This window comes from Salvelinus namaycush, chromosome 7 (assembly GCF_016432855.1).
Source record: "Salvelinus namaycush isolate Seneca chromosome 7, SaNama_1.0, whole genome shotgun sequence".
NCBI lineage: Eukaryota > Metazoa > Chordata > Actinopteri > Salmoniformes > Salmonidae > Salvelinus > Salvelinus namaycush.
In genome coordinates, this window is record NC_052313.1 from 49,664,051 (window position 1) to 49,680,516 (window position 16,466).

At 46.4% G+C, this 16,466-nt stretch overlaps 1 protein-coding gene across 1 annotated transcript; it reads left to right on the plus strand.

The window, feature by feature from the left end:
- Positions 1-347: 347 nt before the first annotated feature.
- On the plus strand, positions 348-15,976 carry LOC120050807 (excitatory amino acid transporter 5-like). The gene is made up of 9 exons (XM_038997338.1): positions 348-512; positions 1,411-1,490; positions 1,900-2,115; positions 5,465-5,718; positions 6,414-6,513; positions 6,889-7,317; positions 7,433-7,567; positions 7,683-7,797; positions 15,815-15,976. Exons 1-9 carry the CDS (start codon positions 348-350, stop codon positions 15,974-15,976), a joined length of 1,656 nt encoding a protein of 551 aa, XP_038853266.1.
- Positions 15,977-16,466: the final 490 nt, after the last annotated feature.

Genomic DNA, 16,466 nt, shown 5'->3' on the forward strand with positions numbered 1-16,466 from the left:
GCCAGTCCTGCTGCATCGTCAGCTATCCTTTAGTTTCTGCAATGGCCGGGATCGGTCCTTAGTGATTTCACTGCCTTGACTCACCACATGAACCTTTTAGAGCGGGAATCCACTTAAAGCTTTTGGAGTTTTCTTGTGAACCGTCAAGGAGGACTAGAGACACATTTCAAGCCAGGACAGGATATTGAACAGGGACCTAAAGGGAATCCGGTGGGACCCACCAGTGACTCGCGACCCACCGGTTTGGGAATCATTCGTTGACTGAACGTAAGGCAGGACCTTGGGCCTCCAGTCCTATCTCTTCACTCCTCTCTTTCCTTCAGCCCGTGGAGTAACTGGGCCTCAGGATGGAGTGTATAAAGCACATTATAAAGAGCATGGTCTCTGTGAAGGTTTGGGCGTACATCAAGGGCTACTGTAAACGCAACGGGCTGCTGACGCTCTCGGTCATCGCCGTGGTTTCCGGCTGTGTGCTCGGCTTCTCCCTCCGCAGCTTCAACCTCTCCACGCAGGTACGGAGGCGCGCTCACACACACAGCTATTGAGCCATGCAACAAGGTTTTGGTTCTAGCGGGCCTAAGGTTTATAGCACTCAGGCATCCTACAGAGAGATGTGATGAGCTTTGGGTCTTAGGGTGATAGTGTTAAAGCAGAGGGCTTTGGGTCTTAGACAGAGGGGTAGTAAACCACTGAGGGGTTGGTTGAGAGGGCCTTACACTGGGATAGTGCAGACAGAGACTAAAGAGAGAGTGACCAGCAAGACACTTTCACAACACATAAAACCCTGTCTCACAAAGCTTGTACCATATTGTTGACATGGGAAACTACTCTCACTGCAGATTGATATCTGCTGTATTGAATTCAGAACAGATGCAATGCAACAATATCAACTGAGCCATAACCTGCACATGCCAGTTATACAGTAGTGATTCAGCTATTAGAGGCTGGACTTCTCAACTGCTCTACCTGGGTCAATAGTAGCCATGTTGATCCAACCCTTGACATCCACTATTTCAGTAGTGGATTAATGGGTCAGCAGCTTCTAATTTTCTGACGCACTGTTGTAATCTGCATCCGCGCTAACCTCAACCTGTCAACAAATACACAGCATCAAGCATAGCCCAATGGGAAAGCACATCACCTGAGAATGATTGATTGATTGAACTTTATTAGTCATGTAAAATCATGTAACACAATGTAAAACAAAAAATATATAACATACCAGGCACCAGACCAAGAAGTGGGTTTGACTTAGCCTGGTACAATGGAACAAATAGAATGGTCCCTAAAGTGCAAACGGTGCACACCTCATGTATTTGAAAGTATTTGAACCACTCTATGTATTTGCCCAAGGTCTGCCATGTACAGCATGTCCCCTGACCCAGAGTGCTGTGTGTCTCCCCTTTCCAGGCTAAGATCTACTTCTCGTTCCCTGGAGAACTGCTGATGAGGATGTTGAAGATGCTGATCCTGCCTCTCATCACGTCCAGGTAACACATTATCACTACTGTCTGTTCCCCATGTCCCTACTGCTTTTCTCTCTGGTCTACACCACAACCCATGCTACTTCAATAGAACGCTCTATACATTATAATGGAATAAAATGCTAATCGAATACTCGATGGATTCTAATGGAATACAACACTAAATGAATAATCTAGGAGTTCTAAAGAAACAGAATGCTATCAGAATGCTGTACGAATCCTGATGAAATTGAATGCTATGAATGCTCTATGAGTTCTAACGGAAAATAACGCTAAATGAATACTCTAGCGGTTCTCATTAAATAGAATTCCATCAGAATACTCTCTGAATTCGAATGGAATACAACACTGACTGAATGCCCCTAACTGAATGCTCCTGACTAAATGCTCCTCTGAATCCTAACTCCGTGGCCAGTCTGATGTCGGGGCTGTCAGCCATGGACACTAAGGCCAGCGGGCGGCTGGGGGTGCTAACCATTACTTACTACCTGTGGACCACCTTCATCGCTGTCATCGTCGGAATCATCCTGGTGCTGGTCATCCACCCTGGTACGGGCACAGAGAAGGACGGGCACAGAGGAGGGTCAGGGCCCGTTATGACTTCTGCTGACGCTCTGCTGGACCTCATCAGGTACGTATGCACACAAACAAGCATTTACGCACACACGGACGCACGCATGCAAACACGCACGGACAGACACACGCATGCGCACATTTGCATATACACATGGTGAAGTATCTTGAGGGGCATATTTGAATAGCATGGCCAACAGACACATTGCCTCTATCAGTAGTTGGCTGTACCAGATTCCAGAGTTTCCAGTTTTTAGTCAGTCTAAGTTGTTGAGCACCCTCCTTTTCATCCTTAACATCCCTCATGGGATGATATTCCAGATTTCCACAAGACTCAGACAACAGATTCTGACTGCTCTGCTAATACAGACGTTTGAAAGAATCAAATATTTTATATTTGTATCTTCCTGTCGGGGTTTGTGTGGATTAACCCATAAATAAACCAGCCAATCAGTCAACTTAGTGAACTCCAGTTTACCTCAGCTAAGTATAAACCATAAAGGTTTTGTAGGGCCGGGATTCAACAAAAGGCACGTTGTATACAAGAGCATTGCATTATGGAAAAATGCGCCTTGTAAAGGCAATGTTCCTGGCATTGGTGGATATTGCATTCATGGTGAACGCTGCGGATGCCAGCTCAAGTGTAATTTACTTTTAAAAGTCAAGAGCAATGGGTTTGTCCACAAAGCACCTTTGATTGAATCCCCAACCTGGTCTCAGAGCATTTCGAATTATTCTGTACGTAAATCCGGGACAGTCCATGTATGATATGTTACGTTTTGTAATGTAGGTATTAATTTGTGAATGTCCATAAGCCATTTTATATGATATGCTACGAATACAATTTGTAATATGTGTTACGAATTTGTAAAAAGTATGATATGTTACGAAATTCTAGCAAGGTGGCTCAGTGGCTAATTTTAGCTAGCTGGCTAACGTTAGCTAGGCTAGGGATTAAGGTTAGGGTTAAGTTTAGGAGTTAGGTTAAAAGGTTAAGGTTAGGTTTAAGGTTTGGGGAAGGGTTAGCTAAATGGGTTAAGACCCTGCTAGCTAAATAGCCTGCTAATACTGACTCTTCAAGGAATCAGATCTTTTCTTTTTTGTTTTCTCTTCCGGATCACTAGCAGTGTTGTGGTTCTGTGTGGATTTAATCATCTTAAACCAGTAAACCATTACAGAACCACTGAACTCCAGTCCACCCCAGTCCCCCTAGTACAGCTAAATACAGCTACCTGGAAGTGTGTATTAAGTAGGGGTCTTTAGGTCGTAAATAGCATTTAAAACAGCAACACCAGTACAAGGTCATTTAGCTCATGTGGCTTGAGGAATTTGCACATTTGGGACTATTCTATTGGTTCTATTGTTCACATTCACTGCTGAAACAAGTCAACCCTCCAGCGGGCCATGTTAATAATAGGCATCATTAGGGGAGAGTGGGGTAAGTTGAGCAATTTTTCACATTCAGTATCACTCAGTTCAGGGAAATACAGTGTTATCTCTAACAAAGATACTGTATCTACATATATTTCAGCATGTATCCCTGGAAAAACATAGATTTTCCCCAAAAAAGTGGTCTCTTGGGACAACTTACCCTGGGTATGGGGTAAGTTGAATCGTGGGACAGGGTAAGTTAAGCCGCCTACACATTTCTCTACTGAATTAAATATTACCACTACTTTTTTTAAACTATGTCTATCTTTATTTCCCAAACACAACTCAACACAATCACTTTTTGTATTTTAATCATTTTAAGCATCTTTTAACACAGGCTTAACACCTAATTAACACTGTACTTTTAAAAACTATTTTAACATAGACCAGGCCCTGTTGTTACCTCATATCCCAGCAATAATGCCTTCCATTACGCCTGGGAAGACAACACTTCAATTTGCTCAACTTGCCATGGCTCAACCATTGGTTCGACATACCCCAAGGCAAACATTTTGACTATATTAGCCCACACAGCTACAAGCATGCACTTTCATGCAGGTTCAGGACCTCATATTGAAGCTTATAGAGACCCCAACAATTTTTTAAAATATTTACTTTGGTTTAGATACAAGCATCATGGAACCTCTAACACAATAAATTCATTTGACTTGGTGAAAATCCATTTTTTGGACCTAACTTTCTTACCACTTTTCCCATGTGGTTTCTTCCTTCACAGGCTCCATAAAATCGTGACCTCTTCCTAAATATTTGGTCAAATAATACATTTGGTATATGGTTTCCAAGAAAGAAAGGTGGCTCAACTTACCCCTTTGGCTCAACTTACCCCGGTGACAACTAAGTCTCTATCTTCTCAGAACACACCATGTCCTAAATGCTTTACCCAGAACACACTGCAGGGCGGTCGAGGACCGGCAGTGGCTTAGGCCCTCCGTGTGAAGAATCCTCCAAAGCCCAGAGGATTATGGGTATTTTTAGTGAAAGCTGTGTACAGGCGGGCGGATGTAGGCTGTATGACTGTCAGAGGTGCTTTAGATCATTTGTCACGTCTGATAGGCTGACTGGCCCTGGGGCAGTGGCCTTAACATGATCCTTTATGAATAAACCAGGACTCCTAATGATGAGAACTCTTAACCACCAACACAGGCAACCAACCTGGTGATGTTACCACAGTGTGACATCATTCTTACAACCTTATTATTTCGACACGCTAATTAGGAAGACTGCCGAACAGCTGAAACATTTTGACGTTGCAGGAGAATACGAGACCAACTATGAAGAGAATTATTTTGGTCAACAACGACCCTAGTCAGAGCAACGACTTTGGCTTTTGGGAAATGTAACCTTTTGGTTTCCTTGTGTCTATCTACAAGTTTTGTGGTTTGGTTGACAGCTCAAAGTGATACTTCTGGATTTTGGCAATGAGGCTCCTTTATCTACTTCCCCCGGAGCCAGATGCACTCGTGGATACCATTTTATGTCTCTGTGTCCATTATGAAGGAAATTACAGGTAGTTTCACAAGCCAATGCTAACCAGCGTTAGCGCAATGACAGGAAGTCTATGAGTATCTGCCAGCATGCTCTCTGTCCAGGGTCTTGTTAAGTCTTTCTGAGACAGAACACCTCTTGGCTTCTGGCACGACCAGGAGAAATTGACCCTACTCAGGATAAAATTGAGACGATAACAGAAAGCAGATACCCCTACCTTCTGACATGTTATAAGCTCAGTGTGACTTCAGGACAGGGCTACCGGAACACAGGGTCAGTAGAATAGAATAGATTGTCCACCTGAAGGTAGAGATTTCACTTAAAAAATCAGAACAAATCATATATGACAATACAACATCACACATCATATAAACAGTTTTATTATCAACCCCATTACTCAGGGAATAACTCCAATCATATCCAATAATGTTGTAGACTTTATGGTTTACAGGTTATTCTCCCTTTGACAGGAACATGATTCCCTCCAATCTGATAGAGGCAACATTTCAACAGTACCGTACAGACCTGGTGCCCATAGTGGCCTCCAGTTTGGTGGAGTCCCAGGCCAACTACGTCTACGTGATGCCCGACCACAACAACCCTCAGCTGGGCCACCCTGTCTTCCTGGAGATCACCCCAGCTCCAGACATCAAGTACAAGATCGTCCCTGGCCACAGCTCTGGCATGAACGTACTGGGGATTGTCATCTTCTCTGCTACTATGGGTGAGACACACACACACACCCGTACAGTATGCATGAATGAACACACACAAATATGTGTTTTCTCTGTGCAGGCCTGCTCCTGACCCTGTGTGTTTTCTCTGTGCAGGCCTGCTCTTGACCCTGTGTGTTTTCTCTGTGCAGGCCTGCTTCTGACCCTGTGTTTTCTCTGTGCAGGCCTGCTTCTGACCCTGTGTGTTTTCTCTGTGCAGGCCTGCTCCTGACCCTGTGTGTTTTCTCTGTGCAGGCCTGCTCCTGACCCTGTGTGTTTTCTCTGTGCAGGCCTGCTCCTGACCCTGTGTGTTTTCTCTGTGCAGGCCTGCTCCTGACCCTGTGTGTTTTCTCTGTGCAGGCCTGCTCCTGACCCTGTGTGTTTTCTCTGTGCAGGCCTGCTTCTGACCCTGTGTGTTTTCTCTGTGCAGGCCTGCTCCTGACCCTGTGTGTTTTCTCTGTGCAGGCCTGCTCCTGACCCTGTGTGTTTTCTCTGTGCAGGCCTGCTCCTGACCCTGTGTGTTTTCTCTGTGCAGGCCTGCTCCTGACCCTGTGTGTTTTCTCTGTGCAGGCTTGCTCCTGACCCTGTGTTTTCTCTGTGCAGGCCTGCTCCTGACCCTGTGTGTTTTCTCTGTGCAGGCCTGCTCCTGACCCTGTGTGTTTTCTCTGTGCAGGCTTGCTCCTGACCCTGTGTTTTCTCTGTGCAGGCCTGCTCCTGGGGAAGATGGGCGAGAGAGGCGCTCCATTGGTCAATGTGTGTCAGTGTGTCAACGAGTGTGTTATGAAGATCATCAATGCTGCCATGTGGTGAGTTGTTGGGACACACACAGCAAAGTCACCTGTCTGAACTCTCCTTCACACGTAAAGGTCTGGTAATCTTGATCTGGAGGATTGAGAATGTGGGGACTCATTTAGATTGAGATTAGAAGTGGATCTCACCAACACATCTTTCTCCCTCCCCCTCCCCCTCCCCCTTAGTCATTAGCTCAGTATATGTCTGCATTTCAGGTGTGGCAGGTCATCAAGGTGAGCCAGGTCAACCCAAAGCTGCTTGAGTTCTTAGGAAGCCCAAAACACAGGTGGCATGACAACGCCTGGTGGACAGAGACAGAATCACAAAGGCCTGTTGCTTGCTTGCCTCATTTATTTTGAGGTATTTATAATTTATTGATCTTTTTCCAGGTATTTCCCTTTCGGCATTGTGTTCCTGGTAGCAGGGAAGATCCTGGACATGCATGACCCCGCCCACCTGGGAGAGAAGCTGGGGATGTACTTCATCACAGTGTTAGCCGGCCTGTTTGTCCACGGACTCATCCTGCTGCCGCTCTTCTACTTTGTAATCACACGCAAAAACCCCTTCACCTACATCAGAGGCCTGTTACAGGCTCTGGTCATCGCCCTGGCAACCTCCTCCAGTTCTGCCACCCTGCCCATCACCATGAAGTGTCTATTGGAGAACTGTGGAGTGGACAGACAGATCGCGAGGTTTGTCCTTCCAGTGGGCGCCACCATCAACATGGACGGGACAGCCCTCTACGAGGCCGTGGCAGCCATTTTCATCGCTCAGGTCAACGAGTACGAACTGGACTTTGGTCAGCTAGTCACCATCAGGTCAGGACTGTCTACACAAGCGCTCTCTCTGTCTCTCACACACACGCCCTTAGTTACCTTCTGTCACAGCAACCACACGCACACACACACCCTGACCCTACGCTTGTCTATTCAGTATCACAGCGACAGCGGCCAGTATCGGGGCTGCTGGGATTCCGCAGGCAGGCCTGGTTACCATGGTGATCGTCTTGACCTCTGTGGGGCTTCCTCCCGCTGACATCACACTGATCGTGGCCATTGACTGGGTCCTGTAAGTATCTGACCGTGAGAGTGTTTGTGGACTGTCCTGTGAGCATCTGACAGAAACCCGCCATAGATACTTTAAACAGTCAATCTAAGTTCCCTCTGTTGGTTGTGTCTGGCAGGGATCGTTTCCGGACCATGATCAATGTGTTGGGAGACGCCTTGGCTGCAGGCATCATGTGTCACCTCTGTAAGAAGGACTTTGAGAGGAGGGAGTCAAATGCTAACTCTGCCCGGGTAACAACTCTATACCACCTTTACACTGACCCCAGTCCCTAACCCCTCTACAATACAACTCTATACCACCTTTACACTGACCCCAGTCCCTAACCCCTCTACAATACAACCATATACCACCTTTACACTGACCCCAGCCCTAACCCCTCTATAATACAACTATATACCACCTTTACACTGACCCCAGTCCCTAACCCCTCTACAATACAACTCTATACCACCTTTACACTGCCCCCAGTCCCTAACCCCTCTACAATACAACTCTATACCACCTTTACACTGACCCCAGTCCCTAACCCCTCTACAATACAACCATATACCACCTTTACACTGACCCCAGTCCCTAACCCCTCTACAATACAACCATATACCACCTTTACACTGACCCCAGCCCTAACCCCTCTACAATACAACTATATACCACCTTTACACTGACCCCAGCCCTAACCACTCTACAATACAACTATATACCACCTTTACACTGACCCCAGCCCTAACCCCTCTACAATACAACTATATACCACCTTTACACTGACCCCAGCCCTAACCCCTCTACAATACAACTATATACCACCTTTACACTGACCCCAGCCCTAACCCCTCTACAATACAACTACATACCACCTTTACACTGACCCCAGTCCCTAACCCCTCTACAATACAACTCTATACCACCTTTACACTGACCCCAGCCCTAACCCCTCTACAATACAACTACATACCACCTTTACACTGACCCCAGCCCTAACCCCTCTACAATACAACTATATACCACCTTTACACTGACCCCAGCCCTAACCCCTCTACAATACAACTACATACCACCTTTACACTGACCCCAGTCCCTAACCCCTCTACAATACAACTATATACCACCTTTACACTGACCCCAGCCCTAACCCCTCTACAATACAACTATATACCACCTTTACGCTGACCCCAGTCCCTAACCCCTCTACAATACAACCATATACCACCTTTACACTGACCCCAGCCCTAACCCCTCTACAATACAACTACATACCACCTTTACACTGACCCCAGCCCTAACCCCTCTACAATACAACTATATACCACCTTTACACTGACCCCAGCCCTAACCCCTCTACAATACAACTAACTATATACCACCTTTACACTGACCCCAGCCCTAACACCTCTACAATACAACTATATACCACCTTTACACTGACCCCAGCCCTAACCCCTCTACAATACAACTATATACCACCTTTACACTGACCCCAGCCCTAACCCCTCTACAATACAACTCTATACCACCTTTACACTGACCCCAGCCCTAACCCCTCTACAATACAACTACATACCACCTTTACACTGACCCCAGCCCTAACCCCTCTACAATACAACTATATACCACATTTACACTGACCCCAGCCCTAACCCCTCTACAATACAACTACATACCACCTTTACACTGACCCCAGTCCCTAACCCCTCTACAATACAACTACATACCACCTTTACACTGACCCCAGTCCCTAACCCCTCTACAATACAACTCTATACCACCTTTACACTGACCCCAGCCCTAACCCCTCTACAATACAACTACATACCACCTTTACACTGACCCCAGTCCCTAACCCCTCTACAATACAACTACATACCACCTTTACACTGACCCCAGTCCCTAACCCCTCTACAATACAACTCTATACCACCTTTACACTGACCCCAGCCCTAACCCCTCTACAATACAACTACATACCACCTTTACACTGACCCCAGCCCTAACCCCTCTACAATACAACTATATACCACCTTTACACTGACCCCAGCCCTAACCCCTCTACAATACAACTACATACCACCTTTACACTGACCCCAGCCCTAACCCCTCTACAATACAACTACATACCACCTTTACACTGACCCCAGTCCCTAACCCCTCTACAATACAACTCTATACCACCTTTACACTGACCCCAGCCCTAACCCCTCTACAATACAACTAACTCTATACCACCTTTACACTGACCCCAGCCCTAACCCCTCTACAATACAACTAACTCTATACCACCTTTACACTGACCCCAGTCCCTAACCCCTCTACAATACAACTCTATACCACCTTTACACTGACCCCAGCCCTAACCCCTCTACAATACAACTATATACCACCTTTACACTGACCCCAGTCCCTAACCCCTCTACAATACAACTCTATACCACCTTTACACTGACCCCAGCCCTAACCCCTCTACAATACAACTATATACCACCTTTACACTGACCCCAGCCCTAACCCCTCTACAATACAACTCTATACCACCTTCACACTGACCCCAGCCCTAACCCCTCTACAATACAACTCTATACCACCTTTACACTGACCCCAGCCCTAACCCCTCTACAATACAACTACATACCACCTTTACACTGACCCCAGTCCCTAACCCCTCTACAATACAACTCTATACCACCTTTACACTGACCCCAGCCCTAACCCCTCTACAATACAACTATATACCACCTTTACACTGACCCCAGCCCTAACCCCTCTACAATACAACTCTATACCACCTTTACACTGACCCCAGCCCTAACCCCTCTACAATACAACTATATACCACATTTACACTGACCCCAGCCCTAACCCCTCTACAATACAACTATATACCACCTTTACACTGACCCCAGCCCTAACCCCTCTACAATACAACTAACTATATACCACCTTTACACTGACCCCAGCCCTAACCCCTCTACAATACAACTATATACCACCTTTACACTGACCCCAGCCCTAACCCCTATACAATACAACTACATACCACCTTTACACTGACCCCAGCCCTAACCCCTCTACAATACAACTCTATACCACCTTTACACTGACCCCAGCCCTAACCCCTCTACAATACAACTAACTATATACCACCTTTACACTGACCCCAGCCCTAACACCTCTACAATACAACTATATACCACCTTTACACTGACCCCAGCCCTAACCCCTCTACAATACAACTAACTATATACCACCTTTACACTGACCCCAGCCCTAACCCCTCTACAATACAACGATATACCCCCTTTACACTGACCCCAGTCCCTAACCCCTCTACAATACAACGACATACCACCTTTACACTGACCCCAGCCCTAACCCCTCTACAATACAACTATATACCACCTTTACACTGACCCCAGCCCTAACCCCTCTACAATACAACGATATACCCCCTTTACACTGACCCCAGTCCCTAACCCCTCTACAATACAACGACATACCACCTTTACACTGACCCCAGCCCTAACCCCTCTACAATACAACTATATACCACCTTTACACTGACCCCAGCCCTAACCCCTCTACAATACAACTATATACCACCTTTACACTGACCCCAGCCCTAACCCCTCTACAATACAACTATATACCACCTTTACACTGACCCCAGCCCTAACCCCTCTACAATACAACTACATACCACCTTTACACTGGCCCCAGCCCTAACCCCTCTACAATACAACTATATACCACCTTTACACTGACCCCAGCCCTAACCCCTCTACAATACAACTATATACCACCTTTACACTGACCCCAGCCCTAACCCCTCTACAATACAACTACATACCACCTTTACACTGGCCCCAGCCCTAACCCCTCTACAATACAACTATATACCACCTTTACACTGACCCCAGCCCTAACCCCTCTACAATACAACTACATACCACCTTTACACTGACCCCAGCCCTAACCCCTCTACAATACAACTATATACCACCTTTACACTGACCCCAGCCCTAACCCCTCTACAATACAACTATATACCACCTTTACACTGACCCCAGCCCTAACCCCTCTACAATACAACTATATACCACCTTTACACAGACCCCAGCCCTAACCCCTCTACAATACAACTCTATACCACCTTTACACTGACCCCAGCCCTAACCCCTCTACAATACAACTATATACCACCTTTACACTGACCCCAGCCCTAACCCCTCTACAATACAACTATATACCACCTTTACACTGACCCCAGCCCTAACCCCTCTACAATACAACTACATACCACCTTTACACTGGCCCCAGCCCTAACCCATCTACAATACAACTACATACCACCTTTACACTGACCCCAGCCCTAACCGCTCTACAATACAACTATATACCACCTTTACACTGACCCCAGCCCTAACCCCTCTACAATACAACTCTATACCACCTTTACACTGACCCCAGCCCTAACCCCTCTACAATACAACTACATACCACCTTTACACTGACCCCAGCCCTAACCCCTCTACAATACAACTACATACCACCTTTACACTGACCCCAGCCCTAACCCCTCTACAATACAACTCTATACCACCTTTACACTGACCCCAGCCCTAACCCCTCTACAATACAACTATATACCACCTTTACACTGACCCCAGCCCTAACCCCTCTACAATACAACTACATACCACCTTTACACTGACCCCAGCCCTAACCCCTCTACAATACAACTATATACCACCTTTACACTGACCCCAGCCCTAACCCCTCTACAATACAACTATATACCACCTTTACACTGACCCCAGCCCTAACCCCTCTACAATACAACTATATACCACCTTTACACAGACCCCAGCCCTAACCCCTCTACAATACAACTCTATACCACCTTTACACTGACCCCAGCCCTAACCCCTCTACAATACAACTATATACCACCTTTACACTGACCCAGCCCTAACCCCTCTACAATACAACTATATACCACCTTTACACTGACCCCAGCCCTAACCCCTCTACAATACAACTATATACCACCTTTACACTGACCCCAGCCCTAACCCCTCTACAATACAACTATATACCACCTTTACACTGACCCCAGCCCTAACCCCTCTACAATACAACTAACTATATACCACCTTTACACTGACCCCAGCCCTAACCCCTCTACAATACAACTATATACCACCTTTACACTGACCCCATCCCTAACCCCTCTACAATACAACTACATACCACCTTTACACTGACCCCAGCCCTAACCCCTCTACAATACAACTAACTCTATACCACCTTTACACTGACCCCAGCCCTAACCCCTCTACAATACAACTATATACCACCTTTACACTGACCCCAGCCCTAACCCCTCTACAATACAACTCTATACCACCTTTACACTGACCCCAGCCCTAACCCCTCTACAATACAACTATATACCACCTTTACACTGACCCCAGCCCTAACCCCTCTACAATACAACTACATACCACCTTTACACTGACCCCAGCCCTAACCCCTCTACAATACAACTATATACCACCTTTACACTGACCCCAGCCCTAACCCCTCTACAATACAACTATATACCACCTTTACACTGACCCCAGCCCTAACCCCTCTACAATACAACTATATACCACCTTTACACTGACCCCAGCCCTAACCCCTCTACAATACAACTATATACCACCTTTACACTGACCCCAGCCCTAACCCATCTACAATACAACTATATACCACCTTTACACTGACCCCAGCCCTAACCCCTCTACAATACAACTACATACCACCTTTACACTGACCCCAGCCCTAACCCCTCTACAATACAACTCTATACCACCTTTACACTGACCCCAGCCCTAACCCCTCTACAATACAACTATATACCACCTTTACACTGACCCCAGCCCTAACCCCTCTACAATACAACTATACCACCTTTACACTGACCCCAGCCCTAACCCCTCTACAATACAACTATACCACCTTTACACTGACCCCAGCCCTAACCCCTCTACAATACAACTATATACCACCTTTACACTGACCCCAGCCCTAACCCCTCTACAATACAACTATATACCACCTTTACACTGACCCCAGCCCTAACCCCTCTACAATACAACTATATACCACCTTTACACAGACCCCAGCCCTAACCCCTCTACAATACAACTCTATACCACCTTTACACTGACCCCAGCCCTAACCCCTCTACAATACAACTATATACCACCTTTACACTGACCCCAGCCCTAACCCCTCTACAATACAACTATATACCACCTTTACACTGACCCCAGCCCTAACCCCTCTACAATACAACTATATACCACCTTTACACTGACCCCAGCCCTAACCCCTCTACAATACAACTAACTATATACCACCTTTACACTGACCCCAGCCCTAACCCCTCTACAATACAACTATATACCACCTTTACACTGACCCCATCCCTAACCCCTCTACAATACAACTACATACCACCTTTACACTGACCCCAGCCCTAACCCCTCTACAATACAACTAACTCTATACCACCTTTACACTGACCCCAGCCCTAACCCCTCTACAATACAACTATATACCACCTTTACACTGACCCCAGCCCTAACCCCTCTACAATACAACTCTATACCACCTTTACACTGACCCCAGCCCTAACCCCTCTACAATACAACTATATACCACCTTTACACTGACCCCAGCCCTAACCCCTCTACAATACAACTACATACCACCTTTACACTGACCCCAGCCCTAACCCCTCTACAATACAACTATATACCACCTTTACACTGACCCCAGCCCTAACCCCTCTACAATACAACTATATACCACCTTTACACTGACCCCAGCCCTAACCCCTCTACAATACAACTATATACCACCTTTACACTGACCCCAGCCCTAACCCCTCTACAATACAACTATATACCACCTTTACACTGACCCCAGCCCTAACCCATCTACAATACAACTATATACCACCTTTACACTGACCCCAGCCCTAACCCCTCTACAATACAACTACATACCACCTTTACACTGACCCCAGCCCTAACCCCTCTACAATACAACTAACTCTATACCACCTTTACACTGACCCCAGCCCTAACCCCTCTACAATACAACTATATACCACCTTTACACTGACCCCAGCCCTAACCCCTCTACAATACAACTATATACCACCTTTACACTGACCCCAGCCGTAACCCCTCTACAATACAACTAACTATATACCACCTTTACACTGACCCCAGCCCTAACCCCTCTACAATACAACTACATACCACCTTTACACTGACCCCAGCCCTAACCCCTCTACAATACAACTATATACCACCTTTACACTGACCCCAGCCCTAACCCCTCTACAATTATATACCACCTTTACACTGACCCCAGCCCTAACCCCTCTACAATACAACTCTATACCACCTTTACACTGACCCCAGCCCTAACCCCTCTACAATACAACTATATACCACCTTTACACTGACCCCAGCCGTAACCCCTCTACAATACAACTAACTACATACCACCTTTACACTGACCCCAGCCCTAACCCCTCTACAATACAACTATATACCACCTTTACACTGACCCCAGCCCTAACCCCTCTACAATACAACTATATACCACCTTTACACTGACCCCAGTCCCTAACCCCTCTACAATACAACTCTATACCACCTTTACACTGACCCCAGCCCTAACCCCTCTACAATACAACTATATACCACCTTTACACTGACCCCAGTCCCTAACCCCTCTACAATACAACTCTATACCACCTTTACACTGACCCCAGCCCTAACCCCTCTACAATACAACTATATACCACCTTTACACTGACCCCAGCCCTAACCCCTCTACAATACAACTATATACCACCTTTACACTGACCCCAGCCCTAACCCCTCTACAATACAACTATATACCACCTTTACACTGACCCCAGCCCTAACCCCTCTACAATACAACTATATACCACCTTTACACTGACCCCAGCCCTAACCCCTCTACAATACAACTACATACCACCTTTACACTGACCCCAGCCCTAACCCCTCTACAATACAACTAACTATATACCACCTTTACACTGACCCCAGCCCTAACCCCTCTACAATACAACTATATCATACCAGGTTTAAGTGTGTTTGAATCTGCTCTTTGACTAACTGTGTTCTTTCTCTCTCTCTCTCTCTGTGTGTGTGTTTTGTGCAGAGGGACACCGTGATCTCCTTCGGTGGCCAGAGTGTCCAGAGTTGTGCCCTGTCCGAGGCTCCTCTCATGGACTATGCCCATCGCTGTGACTATGTCTACGAGGTGGAAGGTGACTGTGTCACAGAGAGATCTGGCCCCACTTACAACCTGTGTCAGGTTTAGGAGAAACCTGTTCCCTGTTACAACCTGTGACCTTTGTTACAAAGAAACCGGTCCCCTTCTACATGCAGTGTCACAAACAAACCCGTCCCCTGCTACAACCTGCGTCACAGACAAACTCTGTTTGGTCTGAGACACTGTCACTGGACAGACAGCAGGGGGCACTGCCCGCCTTCAACAGAGACCTTTCTATTTACATGAATATACATAGGGTTGTCCTGATATCAATGGCTTTGGACTGGGGAATTATAATGGGACTGGGAAACAACCCTGCACTGAAACAGAGTTTGCACTTTTCTGATGTGCATTTATCAGGAGTTGACTGTGATGTCTTCATCATTCTCTCTGATGGATCAGTTGATGGCTGATGGTCTGCTCACACCACTAAGTCGCTTTGGTTAGTGTCTGGTAAATGTTCAACTTTCGCTGTCTGATGATCACACCTGTGCCATGATGAGGAAGCAGGTTTTCCTCATAGTTTTGTGACTGGCTA